We start from the raw sequence: 20,317 nt of genomic DNA, 5'->3' as shown, positions 1-20,317 counted from the left end.
ATATTGTTACTTACTATATATATATATATATATATATTGTTACTTACTATATATATATATTGTTACTTACTTACTATATATATATATTGTTACTTACTATATATATATATATATATATATTGTTACTTACTATATATATATATATATATATATATATATATATATATATATATATATTCGTGCATAAAATATACCTGCGACCCTCAAGCAAGCATGACGCGCCTCCAAACATAGAAACGAAGACATAAAAAAACATTTTGGAAACTAAAAAACAAATAACAAAAGATACGTCCTACGAACTTGTGTGCAAAGAACATGATAGGAAAAAAAGACCAACAAAAATTGTGAGTTTATCTTTTGAACTTTTTCGTCTTTCTCTAAAAGACCTCCCCCTCTCAGACTGAATACGTTATGAAGAAGATATAAAAAAAGAACAAAACAGAACAAACTGTTCAACTATTCCTACTTCTCTGAAAATCAATTCTTTCGTGTCATCGCACAATTTCCAGTTACAGTTATTTGCTTCTTTCGTTTTAGGATTTTTGCTCAGTTCATAATAGCTAGTAAAACCCCAAACCCCGTAATTCGAATATTTTCTTTCTTTGACCCCCCCCCTATCTGTTAATTTTAAATTGTTTGAATTGTATTCGCTTCGTTATTTCTCGCATTCGTTGTGTTCGACCATTGCTATGCTGCATCCCGTTTGTCCCATAAGAATTGGTCCACGTTCCTTGTTTCGACCTTTCTGTAAAAAAAGAAACTCTATCCAATGAAACCTCAAGAGTCATACACCTTCGCGGAACTTGTCCGCCTGAAATAAATATTTTATAAACCCTTTTAAAAGAATTCCTCCCTCCTTTTTTCTTTTGTTTTCAAGCCCCCTCCCCACTTTTTACCCTCGTCACGTGCCACCACGTTTTCTTTTATTAATATTATTGGAATTTTTTCCTTGTACACATTTTTTAAATTTTTCCATGGATTTCTGCCTTTGGATTATTATGGACCATCTTCTTCCAATTATTGGATTTCCTTGGATTTTACTTGTGCAAATTGATATTCAGTTAACTTTCTTGAAGTTTTAGTTTTGGATTTTACCGTCACTAGATTATTTATCTTCCACCAGACTATCCATTCATGTGTAATCACCCTTTTCTTCACCATATCCTTTTGCTTCACTTTTTTTGTTTTCAAGTAAGGTCTTTGACTTACTTGTTGTTTCATCAAATACTTTTGCATGCAAAATCCGATCCCGCATTTTGCTAATTCCTACCCTCTGATGAGAAGGAAAGTATTTCTTCGAAACTCCGCGGATTAAGGACTATCCACTTATCTAGTGTTTCCTTTTTAGATTAAATATGTCTTTAACTCATTTCAAAGTGTTTTTTAACATGTTTTATTAACTGTTTACTCGTATATATATATATATATATATATATATATATATATATATATATATATATATATATACATAGTAAACAATATTTTATATTCCATCAAATCCTCTGCCGATCTAGCAGTTTAGTAAATATTTCATATTTCGTTGATACTTGCCATACTCTGGGGATAACGTTTATTTTTATTTCGTGAGATCTACATTGAAATCTTATTAGAATACAGCGTATTTATCATTATTTTCACCTAGACACATATAGCCTTGCTTCATAATAATGTGAGATCGGAGTTTGCCGCAGAAAAGATGCCATTTCATAATTACGTTTGTGTAAACGAATGTGATATTAGTTCAACGCTAAGACCGTTTCGCTGTATTCTAATATCTGTTGCACTGTTGTGTCGATTTCAGTAATATTTTAGGAAAGGTAAAAATACAGATAGTTTAATCCTTTGGATAATATACTATGCTAGATTAAACTAGTCTGATAAGGAAAAACTCCGCATGAGACATTGAACTAATTCAATGGCAATGAATAACCTCGTACAGCAAGTATTCGAAACATGAGTTGGCAGCCATGATATCTGTAAAGAAAGTCTGTTTATTTATCACTAACTTGTGTTTCAAACTTACAAAAAGGCCCTTAAAAATAGTAAAAGCACTAAAGCTTTTTCAGTTTTTTTTTTTGTTTTTTTTTTTTGGAAGATGGGGTTTGAGGCACCTCTATTATCCCAACGAACCAGGTATGCAAACACTTCGCAATATTTTATTATATAATTACAAAAATGTTCTATATGTTTACAAGCAATTTTTATTTCAAATTAAGAAATTATTTACTAAAGTATATTGTATATATATATGTTAACGTTTTTGTTTTGAAGAAATTAATTTTAAAAATAATAAAAGAAATTAATTTTAAAAATATTGTTTATATCCATCTTCATTCACAAGGGTTACTTTAGGTACCTTCACCGGCTTTATACCTAAAATTTCCGAATTTCAGAACGAGTCCCGTCTGCGGGGCCTACTTCTTTAAGTCGCATCAGTATTTTTTTTTTTTTTTAAGATTTATTCATTTTTTTTTTTCAAATTATTTATTAACAAAAGTTTTTTCTTAATTTTTTCGGCGGACGTTGGCGAGATTGTCCCCCTGTCCTATAAATTCCACAATTTTCACATTTTATTTTACTTTTTCCTGTTAATATCATCGATTACAGACTTAAGTTCCATATTAGAAGACAAAAAAAATTGAAACAAATTTTTTTTTAACATTTTACGTGGGGTTCGGTTTTCAATTATAACGTTGTACTAAATTGAACACGAAATATGTGGGCACGATAAAAGAAATGGCAACTCCCTAGTATGATCGAAAGTTAGGTGTTCCATTCTTGGAGTAGTGGCCATTTCAAATATATATATATATATATATATATATATATATATATATATATATATATATATATATACATTTGGTAATTTCTTTTGGTAAAGTAATTTCCAAGCGCAACGGGATTCTTTCAAGCAAGACGACGTGATAGATAGATAGATAGATAGATAAATAGATAAATAGATAGATAGATAGATAGATAGAAGGGGAGTTAATACATAGATGAGAGAGGGAAGAAGGGGAGTTAATACATAGATGAGAGAGGGAAGAGGGGTGAAGAAATCTTCCCTTTTTAACTCCTCTGTTCTGACTTCTAACATGCAATTTTTTGTCATCGTGGTCACAAAATTCGTGTTCAAATTAGTATAACGTTATAATTGAAAACTTAACCCCCCACGTGAACAGTTATAATTATTTTTTTCAATTTTTTTTTATAATCTGAAACTTAAGTCTGCAGTCGATTATATTAACAGGAAAAACGTAAAAAAAAGTGAAAATTGTGGAATTTAGGCGGGGGGGGTGTAATCTCACCAACGTCCGTCCTTTTTTCTTCAAGAAAAGATGAATGTTTTACTTTTTTAACCGTAAATTGTTAGGTGTAAGTACAATTTTTTTCAATACTTTTTTCAATAAAGTTCTTTTTGGGGTCAATAGAATTAAAAAAAAATTTTTTTATAAAGTATGCAAAATTTATTTATGAAACTCGTAATCTTTTAGATGAAAGTACAGGAAAAAACTTGTTTTTTCAAGAAAATTAGTTTTTATTTATTTATTTTTTACGACTGTTCATTGCCGGTGAAAGAACTTTTTAGAGATGAGGATATTTCCTTAGAAATCTTTATTTCGGTCGACTGTTGACCCGCCATTGACAGCAAAGAAGGAGAAGATGGGGTAGAGGAAATGGAAGGAAGCTCCCCGACTGGTTGAATGAAAAAAAATATTAGTTTAAAACTCGCCAAAAAGATAATGCCAGGCACGGGAATGAATTTATGCATTTTAGAAAAAAAAATGAAACCACCCAATCTCATATTGTCAGGAGAAAGAAACTGCTATCAAAACAAATGAGGTACAAGAATTGTAAACACAAATTATCGCTGAAACGAAGAGCGCCAAGCCGTTGAATTAAAAAAATAAAATAAATAAACAGAAAAAATACTCCCCTAACATCACCCCGAAAAATAAAAAAAAAACACGATATTAAAAAGAATGTCGATTTAGCGTTTCAACATTTTAACAACGCTCGGCTTAAATCGATGATTGCCGATCGCGCCCAATCCATGCTTGGCGGGAATTCCAGAGAATCCGGGTCAAATTCTGCAAGAGTACCAAAAAATAAGTTGGTGTCATCAGCTGGAATTGAAATCAAAATATCTAGCGTTCCAGCCTGATGTTGTTTTATGTATTACATTTAAACAACTTGAAGGAATGAAGCAAATCTGGCGCATGCGCATAAACACAAAAATGTCAGCTACGGGGAATGAAAATTTTGCATAGAAAATTTGACGATGTCTGTACACGATATATATGCATGTAAATAAAGATATTACTCACTAAAAGCCATCCTTGGTGCATAAATATTATTTCCTAAGAATTTCAGTGCTATATGACCAGTAGTTTTAGAGTTTACCTGTTAGATATTTACACACACACACACACACACACACACATACTGTATTAATTATATAGACATGAAAAGAAATCTTTAAAGTTGAATATGTTGAAACAATTTAATAAAAAAGCCTGAAAAAGATGGTACTATGATTAAGAATTATGTGACAAAATGAAGTTATTGTTTCTAAGCAAAGATTCTCAAATAATACTTTACACATCGTTTATAGGAGTCATTTGAATGGCAATTGTCAGTAATTTAATTTATAAATTGCATGCGCTTGGAGGTAATGCGTTATTTTAAAATTATTGTTCCTCACCAACGATATGGTCATTATTTATAGGCATTATTTATGGGCATAATTTATAGGCATCATGAAGATGGAAGTTGTGATGCAGTTTACAAATAATATTCGCTTTGAGGCAATCTTTCCATTTGATGTTTATTAGTAAGTCTATCTAAAATCAGAATTTAATACAAGTTTTTTTTTTTCATTTCAGGTGATAACTGAAGAAACAATACCAAGGATACTTTGCTGGTCTTTTCTTGCTGACCGTGCATTTAAACGCGGGCCATGATATACAGAAATGTGAAACAGTGGTGGGTGCCGCTCGTTTTAGCATTGCTTACGTCAGTGACGTTCAGTTTGGCGTTCGAGCGTCTAGTAGACTATTACCCTGATTTCGAAGAATTACGAAATGAATCATTTTATAACACCGATTACTACCGTTCTGCACGTTATGAAAAATTATATGACAACCCGCATCCTCTATTAGAATGGATTGACAACTTTACCAGTAGCAAAGCGTGTCAGACATTTTGGTCATGTTCCAATGCTGAAAGCAATGTATCTAAAACTGAAGGCTCGTTTTGCTTTTGCGACAAACTATGCACAATGTTTCGGGATTGCTGTGAGGACAAATGGATGACAAATGGACTCGGAACAACAAAGCGAATTGAACAAATCCAAAATGAAGACGAGATCGAATCAAAGATGAAATCAATACAGATCAAACGTCTTGAACCGGACGTTTACAGATGCAACTACAACAGTCATGGGAACAATTTCATGTACACGATTATTGCTTGTCCGAAAAAATACACCAATTCTGAAATCAAACAAAAGTGTGAAAACCCCGAATTGTCAGACAGATTACTGCATGTTCCTGTCTCGGGGCTTCTGCCAGGATTTGAAAATAACAATGAAACAATCAAATTTTACAACTTATACTGTGCGTTATGCCACAGAGTATCGATCTATGAATTGTGGCAACCGAAGTTCGAATGTTATAATTTATCGGATAGTGCTCCTGACATAAAAGAAATTGTTGGAAAATATACGAACGAAAACCATAGCATAGATGACATTGAGAATCGCTTGAAATGTGCGCAAAGATTATTTGTAAACCCGTCAAATATGAAACCGCGTGAATGCTTCCCATTTGATGACGTTTGTCGAAGTGAAACCCGCGAAGAGATTAAATTATTATGTCGCCAAGGTCCATTCCATCCTGTCTTTCTACCGAACGTAGCTGAAAAAATTTTCAGAAATATTCATTGTGCCTACTGCAATGGGGTAAATTATGAGGATTTGACGTGCAACAGGTCAAATTTTGAGCCCCCAAACTTCAATTTTTATGATACGAGTAAGGGTGGCTTAAGTAAATTGTACAATTTCAATATTTTCAAGCTGTCATGTGACAAACATGAAATATATGACTTCTATAGAGGAATGTGTAGAGCCATAGTTTCTCCAAATTCCCAGACATGCGAAGAGAACGATATTCATCGACAAGATCCGACCTCTTCATGCCCTAACTGCCAGCTTATCAAGTTAGATGAAAATGAATACATCGACACCGGAGATACGATCTATTTTCAAAAGGCACACCTCGCAATCAACAAATCTCTATTACACTTCATCAACGACAAACCGTATATTTGTGCTGAACACTACACACAAAATAACAATTCACAATCATATATGGTCGATAGAATAGAGGTTTGCATAACAATTATCGGTTTGACACTGTCTATCTTGGCTTTGTTGTTTACGTTCGGTGTGTATGCATGTTTTACCCCATTGCGAAATGTTCCGGGCAAAATGTCCATGAATCTTGTAGCATCTTTGTTTTTAGCAAATCTCCTCTTTATCTTCAGCAATGACAAACTTGTTGAAGTCATCTGCATTGTGGTTGCCGTCTGTATGCATTATATTTATTTGGTATCGTTTTTCTGGATGAACGCACTTTCGTTTGATGCCTGGAATACCTTTTCGAAAAGCACGATTGGAGGACGAGGCAAACACTGCTATAAATATTATGTGATCTACTGTTGGATAACTCCTCTCCTTATTGTGTCCGTCAGCATTTTTGTACAGTTTACACCAGTTGATGTATTTCCTTCTTGGATGTCTCCAAAATATGGACCGCCTCTCTGTTGGATAACAAATAAATGGGCTCTTTTAATTTTCTTTGCAGTGCCGTTGTTTCTGCTCATTTTGTGTAACGTCGTGTTTTACATACTCACCATACGCGCCATCTATCGGACAGAAAAGTTTTCCGATCGTATGTTGTCAAAAAAGAATAAAGGAATGTTTCTGATTTATTTGAAACTTTGTTTCATAATGGGAATCAACTGGATTTTCGCTCTCTTAGATATTTTTACGGGGATTACAATTATACGCTACATTTCTGTCTTTCTCAATTCATTCCAAGGATTTTTGGTCGGTTGCTCTTATTTATTTTCGAAACAAGTGTCTCGTCAACTGAAGGAAAGGCTGGCATTCATGTTTAGACCGACCGAACGAACCGACAGTGATTTAAGTAGAAGTAAACAGACGTCGGGAACATATGTAAGCGGCATGAAAACAGAAAATGAAGCAGAAAAATTTATGAGAAAGACATAAAAAAAACTAACCAAAAATGGAGTTCTTTTTAATATGTAACAATTGCCCTACGAGGTAAAAATGAGATATAACAACTAATAACAGGCAGTGGTGAAATTTTATATCAATAAAATATTATATGATTACAATTTTTATTAAAAAAAAATAATAATAATCTGACCAGCAAAGCCAAGTTATAAATTCATATTCTTAATCTATAATAATATGCATTAGAATAGACTTAAGCTACGAAAAAGTATTTTTAAATAAATGTATTTTTTAAGTACATTACAGGAGAACACTTAACACTGCTTTTCTAAATGAATCAAAATCGTCGTGATTCGAGACTCCAGTACTGTTTCGTATTGACAATAATTGATGTTACTTCTCCTATTTTTTTTCTTTTTGGGATGATGTGATGACGCTATCAGAATTAACGTCCTACGCTTCTTTACAAATTATGAAAGGCCATCATCCAATGTCTCATGTCAAGACGTTGAGCGTTCAAAAACACATAACGCACAACCACTAAAAGAACAACAGCAACAATATGACTCAATAGATTCATGAATGATATCAAAGGAAATGCAAACATTCAAGTAATGCCAGAGAATAAAACAAAAAATATAAATTTAAAAAATCATACACGAAATGAAATTGTTGTTTACAAAGTAAACAAATGCGCAATCATAATGATTCTTCTATTACAGCAACAGACTGCGCACCGGAAGTAAATGCGCAATCATAATGATTCTTCTATTACAGCAACAGACTACGCACCGGAAGTAAATACGCAATCATAATGATTCTTCAATAATTCAACAACAGCAAAAATGGAAAAGAGGGAAAAATGTAAATTAGCTATGTTAAAAGTCTAATATATTTTCAACCTGCCATGGATTGTTTTCAGCCTCCCTTGCTGTCAAAGTGATTCTTGTTTATTTAATTAAGTTATGAAATTTACAAATTTAGATCTAAAAAAGCACTTAGTCTGACATATCAAACGCGTCATGGACACTATAATAACGTACTTTACTACAGTTTATTAAAGTAAAACATCTAGACAGTTAGTAATATGAACATGTTTTTTTTTCAGTTATGACGGAAGAATCAAAATCAAAAATTTTTTAATGGTGTAAAGAGAGTTGCCTCTCTTAAAACTAAAACGTATTTTCTTTTTCCTGTATAAGTTTTAAAAATGTGCAAAGAAATAAAAATAAAGCTCAAATGATTTACAGCATCCTGGGCAACGCCAGGTAGGTACAACTAGTAGCTATATATGACAGTTATTAATGATGGCAAGCATTAATTAAAATAACTTGTGAATGGTCTTAGGCGTTTGTTTTAAGTCGCATAACTATGTGCATGCATGTGTATTTATCTCTATAGAGAAAAACATAACTGCCTGTTTGCTAGCATGTTTGATTATATGCTTGTATGTCTACCTTTTACACTGTCCCCTTAGAATGATGACCTTATAAATCACCTGTAAGTTGTTTATAGCAAAACATACTTGTGACTTACATTCTCCTCGTCGTAGAATTGATTAATTGTTATTTTAAAAGCTTATAGCCTGACTTTAAAGAGGTAATTTTCTATTTTAAACTTTCCATACAATTTATTTTATTGACGTTTAATTTAACAATGAGGTAAAGACTAAATAATAAACGTCAAAGTGTTTTTATCCACAACCGTAATTTATTTCAGCATTTACAAAGGATATACTTAGTGGATGAATTTTATCACTTAACTTTATGTGAATTTGAGAAATACTAACTCGTCGTTGATATAATAATACTAGTTGACATGGTTGGCACAGTTATATTCCATGTATTGTACAAAAACGTGGCGTAAGTAAATAGACACTACACATACATTCATGTTTAATTTTATGCTTTCTTCGTCGACAGCCAACCTCCACAACAGCACAAACTATCAATAAAAGTTTGAAGGTCAATATTTTATACTATTTTACATTTTGGAGCGTGTTACATCAATATATTTATCATATATCATCTTAAAAGTATGACGAACTAAAGAATATAGCTATCAGATATCACCTTATAAGCATGGTGTGGGCTGAAGAAGTATTAGAATACTCAGAGTTCCAGAGATTACTATGAAGGCTGAGTTTATCAGCGTCAACTAGCCGCAAACCTCGGAATTACACTTTGTATTGTTAACCAAGTTAATTTTGATGGAATATAGTCTAGGCTGATGAGTATCATATAACACCAGTAGTCTTTGCTATTAATGAAACTAAGAGTATTGTCTATGTATGCATCTAATGACTAATGTTCAGTAGTGTACCGATAATGTTGTTTTACAAAAAACATTTGTTGTATGCTTTCTAAGTTTCCACTTTTAGAAACAGAACTGAATGGATTGTATGTGAAATTTTGTTTGATATAGAATTTTCGAAGGGAAACCTAATATTAAAAATATTCACAAATGATATCCTTTCTCTTCGTGCTCATTTATCTCTTACGAGCAGACAATATTGATCGAGAATGAATGTGGAACCTTATTTGTTCCTTTTTCCAGCCCTGAACCCCATATATTTTTTAATTTTTTAATTGTCAAATTTCAAGTTTAAGTAAAACATAATTTTCAAATTTAAATTTTAAGTAAAACAATTTTAAGTAAAACATTTTTTAAGTAAAACTTTTTTTAAATTTTCAAATTTCAAGTTTAAGTAAAACATCATTTTCAAATTTAAATTTTAAGTAAAACAATATTAAGTAAAACATTTTTTAAGTAAAACTTTTTAATTTTCAAATTTCAAGTTTAAGTAAAACATCATTTTCAAATTTCAATTTTAAGTAAAACATAATCTTGTGTTTTTATGACCGTCTGACCCGAACAATATTAGTACAACCAACCAAATACAAAATGAATATCACTATTAAATTTCTAAGAAAATTTTCCTTGGAAAAAGTCCTGTTTGATCTTGGTACGGGTAGAAAAGAAAAAATAGTAGATGTTTTACCTCGCTCATCCTCTATATTTAAGTTACAATTTTACTGAAGCGTAATCTCAGAAACAATGACTTCCTTTGAATTTTGTAATTGTTTAACCAAATCAAATAAAAAAGAGAATAAGAAGTTTTTGTGTCATTCTATTTTTCGTAAAAAAAATTACAAATACATGTGATAGACATTTCAATATCTACGAACTACCAATATATATTCTCAAACCCCATAAATTATCGATAGACATTCTCAATATTGATAAATGATTGATATATATTCTCAGTATCCGTGAATTAGAAGTAATGGTACCGATAATTATTCGCAATACAGATTTTAAAAATAATTTTTCATTTTATATAATTGCTTTTCTTTAGAACATGCACTTTTAACACATTTCTTATCACTAATCGACAAAATTTTACACATCAACAATGAAACAAAAACTAGAAAAAATTCATACAAAACAATTTATCGTAACAAAACAAAAAAACATTTTTGTAATTACATTTTTCAAAGATTATTGCCATTATCGCTTTTTTTCATGATTTTATTTTTGTGGCGTTATTGCAAAAGGTTGTATATCCCCCTAAAAATGAACTTGTGGTTTTCAAATATTTTTAACGAACATATAAATATAACCAATGTAAATATAAAAAATAAATAATACTGACACTTATTTAAGTATAAATAATGGATCTTTTTTTTTTGAATACGCTTATATTTTATGTACGTTATCACCTTTCACACTTATATCGTTAAATGAAATCGTTTGATCGCCAAATATGAAATATACAAGTAACAGGAAATTATCTGGCATCACTAAGGTAAAAAATTCCGACTTTGGCCAATTTTTTAATTATTTTGAATTTGGTCATGTTCACCAGTTTTGAAAACTTATTCTTTGCATTCTTTTTATTTCAAATTAATTTGAATGCATCTATTATCGTTACACTTTAAAATAAATTAATTAAAAAAGTTACATTTGTTTTATATACGAAGGATGTTCCAAAAATAATGCTTATTTTTATTCCGACCGAATGGATCAGAGGCTATTGAAAATTGCATTGTTATATTAACTTATGTATTTATGACACGAAAGTTTGTTGCAGATATTGACGATGTGAGATTCTAACACAGCAACCCCTGTCATAGACGTGCGTCAGAAGTAAACCGGCAAAACTGCATTGAGGCTATGTAGAATAATAAATTCCGGAGCACAAAGGTCGCGCGTTTTAATGGTACCACTTTCGTCTTCGTAGCTCTTCCCTCATCTTGTGCAATTTTGTAGTACCTTCGAACGTTCACTTTGCAGTCGAACAGTGTAATTCCAGATATTCAGTGGAACATTTTGGTTTTCATAACCTTAATCCTACAATCATTATTGATTGCGTGAAAGGTCAAAACTTAACCAAAACCAATGAGAGTGTTAAAAAGATATGTGAGTAATTCCTTTTACATTTGCTGATGCTATCAAAATATACAAACCCGTTTTCACGATTGCAGATTTAAATTAAGTCATCAGTTATTTTATAGATTTATTAATAGTTTGAATATATCAGACGTGTCACTTCACATTGAAGAATTTCAGGAACAATCACACTTCTTAAAAGTTTGAATGCAGCAAATGTAATGGTACCAGATTTGTAGTTAGAGATCTGATGGCACATCTGAATGGATCTACAGTATTTACAACCTGTGTTATTTGAGAAAAGATATGTATTCCAAGAATCCACATTGTTCCCAGCGGCATTTGTTTTGCCATAAAACGGCTGCATTTTTTGTTGTTGTTGTTGCCGTTGTGCAATGTCCATTACCAATCGCTGAATATAGCCAGATTACAATTGCAACAACCATGCTTTTCCCACGGCCATTTATATAGTGTTGTTCCACGAGTAGAACAACCAATTTATACTCAATAAAGAAAGACAAAGAATGGCCAGAAATTTTGGTTTGGGAAAATCCGTCAAAATATTTTAAGATAAAAACATCTTAAAAAGGGAACACGCATGAATAACTAAATAATGAAATACGGTCAATGTCGACTATATCTGTTTGGATATATATATATATATATATATATATATATATGTATATGTGTGTGTATATATATGCATCTATATATATATAAATATATATGTGTGTGTGTATATATATGCATATATATATAAATATATATGTGTGTGTATATATATGCATATATATAAATATATATATAAATATATATGTGTGTATATATATATAAATATATATGTGTGTGCGTGTATATATATATATATATATATATATATATATATATATATATATATATATATATGTGTATATATCCTAGCAGATATAGTCGACATTGACCGTATTTCATTATTTAGTTATTCATGCGTGTTCCCTTTTTTAGATGTTTTTTTATCTTAAAATATTAAAACGGATTTTCCCAAACCAAAATTTCTGGCAATTCTTTGTCTTTCTTTATGTATATATATATATATATATATATATATATATATATATATATATATATATATATATATATATATATATATATATATATATGGCATAATCGCGTTGACACACCGGTTCTCGTCAGATCACCGAAATTAAGGAACGTAGAGCCTGGCTAGCACCAGATGGGTGACGATCTGGGAATTGTGCTAGAAAGTTCCTTACGCCTGAAAGTATCCTGTACCTCTACAAGGCCACCATTTGCCCATGTATGGAGTATTGGTGTCACATTTGGGTTGGTGCTTCTGTTACTAGTCTCTAATTCCTGGACAGGGTTCAAAAGAGTCTTCATCTAAGCCTCAACCTCTGTCCCATCAATGAAATGTTGCATCCCTCTGCCTGTTTTACAAGTATTTTAATGGCGAATGCTCCGACGAACTACAAGCCCTTCTACCCCCTCGACGTAAATACCCCCGACAAACACGACAAGCAGCAAAGTACCACGCCTACACAGTAGAGATACCTAGATGTTAGAAAGTCTTCTGGTTTCTTCTCCAGAACTGCTAGACTTTGGAATTCCCTTCCGAGTTCCTGCTTCCCCAACTCTTCTGACATGCAGAAGTTAAAGTAAACAGACACCTTGCTGCTAAACTCCCTACATAGTAACCCTGCAACTTATGTCCCTGATAGTAGCTCCCTTCATCAAAGTGGCCTTGTTTGGGGTGAAATGTAATTAAAAATATATATGCTAATTTTATATATATACAATATATATATATATATATATATATATATATATATATATATATATATATATAAAAGTGAACGTGTTTGTGTGTCTGTGTGTCTGTGTACATTTACCTACGCAATAACTCTCTCAATTTTAAGCCTACAGATTCGAAATTTGATATACAGGGTACTGAGATTTGGGCAAATCGATGTGATTGGTTTTTGGACAGAAATTTGTCGATTAAGGAGTCAAAGTTCAACGATTTGACCTTTGAGAACTCTACCGAACTCCTCCTACAATTTTGGGTCTGAACACGTGAAATTTTAGCTATAGATTCCTTGGACATGGATCTAACTTAATAGTTTTATTTGCGCCCTAAACAATAAATTTTTAGGGGTCATAATAGGGGTCAAAGTTAAAAAAATTGACCGTTTTTTTTTTGTTTTGCTCAGCATACACCTCAAAACACCCGGGAAACGCCGGGCTGAAATGCTAGTATATATATAAAAGTGAAAGTGCCTGTGTGTGGCCGTGTACATTTCCCTACGCAATAACTCTGTCAATTTTAAGCCTACGGATTCGAAATTTGATTTACAGGGTACTGAGATTTGGGAAAATCGATGTGATTGGTTTTTGGACAGAAATTTTGCGATTAAGGGGTCAAAATTCAACGATTTGACATTTGAGAACTCTACCAAACTCCTACAATTTTGGGTCTAAACACGTGAAATTTTAGATGTAGATTCCTTTATTTGAGCCCTAAACAATAAATTTTAAGGGGTCATAATAGTGGTCAAAGTTAAAAAAATTGATTTTTTTTTGTTTTGCTCAGCATACAATTCAAAACATCCGGGCAACGCCGGGCTGAAATGCTAGTATATATATATAAAGCTTATTCTCATAACTAGTGAATTTCAAAAATGCAATGGAAACGTGAGGACAACATTAGAAAAACGATATGCAATAAAATTCTGTATTATGCCTGTGAAAAATGCCACAGAAACGTATCGAATATTCACACTGCCTTTGGGCCATCTTGCCTGAATCAAACATTAGTTTTTAGTCTAATTTCCGATTTGAAACCAATATTTTTAATATTGTTTTGACAACAAAAAATTAAACAAGCACAATTTTTTTTAGAAGTTGTTCATTTACAAAATAAGGCTTTAAAAACTCCTTTACAGATTGATTCACAAAGTTTAATTTATTTTATTTATTGGTTATTTATCGAGACATAACTTGCTTATTTCCTTTGTAAACTTTTCGCTAAATGTCTATATGCTCCTATCCGAAGGAGTTCACTTGATTATTAAAATGTCTTAAATACCGAGTTTTTAATTTTCGTTGGTGCCCGCTGTACATTGCCAGTGTCTGTCATCGGCTTCTTCTGAAATAATTTAAATTTTATGGTGCTTTTCTTTGGACGCAAGTGAAAAATATAAATGAAAATCTCCGGTTGGATAAAATGCCTAAAGAGAAAGCATTCTGAAGATTTTCTTAATTAAAAATGAAATCATATCTACATTTACGCTTCCCAAAAAAGAACAATAAGGTGCGACATTTATTACTGCAATTAACAAAAAAGAAAAGAAATGATAAACAAATATGCAACAAATAAATGTTACCAAAAACAAGACTCTTCTACATACCTGAATAAATTTATTTGCGTTTAAAGTGTGTTTTTGGTTTTAAAACAAACTTAATGTTTCCTTTTTGAGTTAGAATTTATTGTCCAATAACCTCGGCAGAAGGACCATTGATAACCGCTCTAAATTGAAAATTAAACAAACGTTAGTGGAAACACATAAATAAATGTGAACAATCGATCGAAAATGTTATGCTGTACAAGTATGTTGTTTAATTTTCGAAGCAAGACTGGGCCAGAAATGTGCACCATTTTACGTTAATTTTATGTGGGAAACAGTTTTCCTACACGAAATTTTAAAATAATTGTTTTGTTTTGTTTTTCTTTTCGCCATATAATCATCTAAAAATGTAGAATCCCATTTTGGGGGAATGATTTAACTAAAGAGATCAATATATTGGCTGCTGCTATTATTATTATTATTATTATTATTATTATTATTATTATTATTATTATTATTATTAATAGTAGTAGTAGTAGTAGTAGTAGTAGTAGTAGTAGTAGTAGTAGTATTTGTTTTTCTTTTACAGTAACCTAAATCAATCTAATAATTGACCAAATGCGTGAGAAAAAATATGAACATTTTTTCAAAGAAGGAATGTACAGAATAATTTACAAAAATCCCTCGTAATGTTAAGAATGCTTTTCTAAATAGTACGTTAGTACGTAAAAGCGCATTCGTGACATGAGATGGGCTTTATTAACTATTCTCTCCGTACACTGTTTTCTTATTTTGCATACCAATCGGCGGGTAATTATTTTTGGAGCACCAGCACGCCAGATTTCAATCCGTCATTTTCGTTCAAAAAGTACGCTTAAATGTACGCCAGTGCGCCAAATTTTATTCTGTCATAAAAACAAATTTCCACAGAAGAAAAAGTTATTTTTCCATTTTATCTAGCGAATAAACATAAAAGTACATATGAAAAACCACGTTGATTGAGCTTAAAAATCCAACAGCGCAACTGAAGTCGATGTTTTGCTTCTGAAACAAAATTAACTTTTTTGATTTATCTCTGTGTGGCGTACCGGGAAAACATTTTTCTAATGAATAAAAATGAATAAAATTTATTTTTACGAGAATCTTTATAAATTTATTTAGCAAATAAACATAAAATTTTATATGAAAAACTATAGGTAGAAACTTTCTTCCCATAATAAAAATAAAGAAAATACAACGGCAACAGTAAATAGCAATTAACTCGGACACAATGTTTGTATTGAAATAATAATTTTTTTTTTAACCAAAGTAGCTTTATGTGATCATGAAATTAAATTCAATTAAAAGCATTTTGGATATTTTAAGCGGGATAGTTCATAGAGTAAATGTGACATTGTGGTGTCATCAATCGACCATAAATCTACATTCACGAGACTGTATACACGCTGATATTCATTTGCCCCCGAAAACGTAAGATAAATTTAATTTGGGCCCTAACACATCGTGCTCTCATGATCTGCTCCAAATCAAAATTGGACGAGGAATTAAAAATAATTACTGATATCCTATCTAAAAATGGGTACCTTCTGGGTGTGATTAGGTCAGTTATGCAAAGAAAAATAACGGGGTCCTCTGTAACTAAAATTCAAACAGTTAATAAATGTCCAGTATATCTGCGTTTATCGTGGCTGGGGACAGTAAGTGAGAAATTCGCAAACAAATCAAATCAACAGTGCAAAATTGTTGTTTTACTTCAAATGTGCATTTTGTATTCTCTGCGTTAATGTTCTCTAAGTTAATGCCATCCTCTCGTTGCAGTGCCAACTATGTGGGTGGAACAACATTAAGATTGGATGGAAGAGTCCAACAACACTTACATACCAAAATCAGAAATGGGACATACCAAACAAAAGACGTACTTGCCAACACATACGGGCCTTCAATTACTAACCATCTTATTAAAAAAACTGTCATGTGTAGCGAACTTTAGCACGAAGTCTTTTTCAATTCTGAGTCGTACTCACTCATTATTTCATTTAAAGATCTTGGAGACTGTTCACGTTCGGTTGAGAAGGCTTTCTCTCTGTAAACAGAAGGAATGCACCCAAGGGTGTGAGCGTGATTAGTCTCTAAGATCTTCGAATAATATAACGTTGCTTTATTTTAATCGTTTCCTCCATTTTTCCTCCATTTTTTAACGCAACGCAATTATTTGTACATATTTTCGATTCCCGTTTTTCTCTCTTCAAAACAAATCCCACGATACAGCTTGGATAAAGCGAGGGCAAAACCGGTCAGCTGACTCCCCCATTTTTTCTTCTCTTCTCTTCAATCCGTTGACTTTATTTTAAATGTTTTTAATCATGAATTTAAGTCTTCCCCTCATGATTGCGATATATATATATATATATATATATATATGTGTGTGTGTGTGTGTGTGTGTGTGTGTGTGTGTGTGTGTGTAATATGAACAAAGATGGCTGCCAGAACAAACACGATGTTACTTTTTTCTTCTTGTGACACTTTTCCTATCCAAGAAAATAATTTTTGCATGTTTTCCATTCAAGCAAAGAATTTTCCTGAAGATTATATACATGAAAAGAGACGGTATTAACATAATAATGACTGTTTGTTTCTGCATAACGAAACGGATCTATAAAAAATGTACCGAAATTTTAACATGCTGGAGGAGCTGTTTTGCATGAAAAATAAATATTTAGATCTTGGATGTAAATATATTATTTTTTTTATATGTGTATGCTCTGTTGGTATATTTAACATGCACTAAACTTCTAAACAAAAAGGATTGGCATACACAAAAAGTAAAACATAATTGAAAAAAAAACATATTTTACCAAAACACACACACACGCACACACACACACACACACACACATATATATATATATATGTTATACTGTGACCTTGTTACTAATGGATAGCTATTTTGTTCAATCTTTGCCTTCTTTCTAAAAATGGGGTTAGTTTATTGCTAATAACCTGGGGCATCCCTATCAGAGAATGCTGTTAAGGCTGTCAGGATACAAAGTCGTAGCACTCCTGAAGCCAAGCATGGGTCTCTTTTGACTTGTGGGCTAGCGCTGAGTCCTGCTATCACACCCAGGGTCTACTAGCAGCCATCTGATTGCACCAGGAGATCACCACACTCTTCAGCACATCCAGGTACACTTTGGTGTTGACTTTCAAGACAATTTCGAAGATATAAGGTGGCTTAATGTGGCCCTCACTTGACGCTCTGATCCCCATCTGGCATCGATTGAAATGAATGGCTCTTGTCTAGGGGAGGCCCCATGTTTTGATAAGCTTCTGGGTTTGACCGTTACTCCTGATCTGAAATGGGACACATACATCAAGTCTGTGGCCAAGGTCGCTGGGAAAATGGTGGGCTCCTTCTACCGCTCCAGAAGATATCTCACTAATAATGCAATTCTCAATCTGTATAAAAGCCAAGTACGTCCAAGGGTGGAGTACTGCTGCCACATCTGGGAAGGAGCTGCTAAAAATAGTCTATCCTGCCTTGACAAAGTACAAAATAGATTTCATGACTTGGTGGGGGATGCTCTTTTCTCTTCCCTGCAACCTCTCTCCCACAGAAGAGACGTTGAGAGCCTGTCTCTGTTTTATCGTTATTTCCATGGCAAGTGCTCGTCTGAGCTCCATTCTCTGCCCCCCGCCAATGTTTCACGAAAAACACCCGACTAGCTGAAACCACTGATTTTCCCCACTCTTTATCCGTGCCTAAATCAAAACGTAGATTCCATGGACAAAGCTTCTTTCTTAGAACTGCACGGCTGTGGAACTCTCTGCCGCTTGCCCCCCCTCCGAATTCAACTTAGATATCTTCAAGTCCAACACGAACAAATTCCTGATGAACCGCTCCCTTAAGTAAGACACTTTATCAAAACCCCAATACTAACTATTACTACGATACTATCCCAGTGATTACTGTACACACAATAACTCTTATCCCCGAAGTGGTGACCCCCATGTAAAAATAAAAAAAAATACCATAACCATGGTGAAAACTTTATTTTCATCAACCTGACCACGCCCCTGTTATTTGTGGCAATCCAGCGATGCATTTTAAGGGTGATGGCAATGGTCCTGTTGTCATAACTTGGATCGGTAGAGAGCATCTCTGACAAGGGACATTCATAAAGGGGAAATATTTCAGAAAGCGCATCAAATGAGAAATGAAGTGTCCCATGTGTTGTTTGTCACCTGAATGTAATATTTCGATGGCTTGAAGGACGAGTCTTTTGCCTCTTGTCATTTCAAATATGTGTTCTCCATAAATAAAATGACGTTTATGTGGTAGTTTGTATCCCAAAATAGTAACAAATCTATATTAATGTTATATACGTGTATATGTGTGTCTGTTTTATAATATAAAACATATGAACTTGAAGAAAAAAAACATAAAGGCGACGTGTAGAGTGATTATGAACGAGAAACCTGCGGTGGAAGAAATAGCTAAGAGAGACTACCAAAGAAATAGGTTGACCGTTGAATGTAATAATGTCTTCTGGGACATGAGGTTATATGCTGAGATTGGGATACGTTTGTAGACCTCGTGGCCAATCAGGTTTTTATATCCATAGATTAACAATTGATAATTTTGTGATCTAACAGTATAGTTCAATGATCTCTCTCTCTCTCTCTCTCTCTCTCTCTCTCTCTCTCTCTCTCTCTCTCTCTCTCTATCTATCTATCTATCTACATATATATGTATATCTATATATCTATAAAAGTGAAATTGTCTGTGTGTGTGTATGTGTCTGTCTGTCTGTCTGTCTGTCTGTCTGTGTGTGTACATTTTCCTAACAAATTAATCGGTTTTCGGCCATACATTTGGCTGTCAAGGAGTCAAAGTTCAACGATTTGACCTTTGAAAACTCTATCAAACTCCTCCGCCAATTTTAGGTCTAAACACTTGAAATTTTAGATGGATATGGATCAAACTTAAATAGGGATCAAACTTTTTAACTTGATTTGAGCCCAAAACAATAAATGTTAAGGGGCAAAATTGGGATCAAAGTTTAAAAAAAAAAAATTGGCCTCTCAGCCAATTTTTAGTCTAAACATTTGAAATTTTGCATAAAGTATATTCAAACATAGGGCAAGCTTTTTATTCGGTTTTTGTCCAATAATTTGGCTATCAAGGGGTTAAAGTTCAAAAGATTGGACCTTCGCTGTCTCTAGCAAACCATTTAGCAAATTTTGGGTCTAAGCATTTGAAATTTTACATAAAGGGTATTCAGACATGTAACAAGATTTTTAATCAGTTTTGGGGTGAAAA

General features: G+C 32.7%; 1 protein-coding gene across 2 annotated transcripts in view; it reads left to right on the top strand.

The window, feature by feature from the left end:
- LOC145293796 (uncharacterized) overlaps window positions 1-9,728 on the top strand; it is a 109,784-nt gene extending 100,056 nt beyond the window's left edge. For both annotated transcript variants that reach the window (XM_080140363.1, XM_080140364.1), the window contains one exon: window positions 4,887-9,728. In XM_080140363.1, coding sequence (XP_079996489.1) covers window positions 4,961-7,294 — 2,334 coding nt within the window. In that variant the 5' untranslated portion in view covers window positions 4,887-4,960 and the 3' untranslated portion in view covers window positions 7,295-9,728. The remainder of the gene's footprint in view (window positions 1-4,886) is intronic.
- Window positions 9,729-20,317: the final 10,589 nt, after the last annotated feature.

The sequence above is a fragment of the Euprymna scolopes genome, chromosome 15 (genome assembly GCF_053919585.1).
Source record: "Euprymna scolopes isolate OS-2025 chromosome 15, ASM5391958v1, whole genome shotgun sequence".
Lineage (NCBI taxonomy): Eukaryota > Metazoa > Mollusca > Cephalopoda > Sepiida > Sepiolidae > Euprymna > Euprymna scolopes.
Note: the sequence above shows the minus strand (reverse complement) of the source record. Positions and strands in the feature narration are given on the sequence as shown.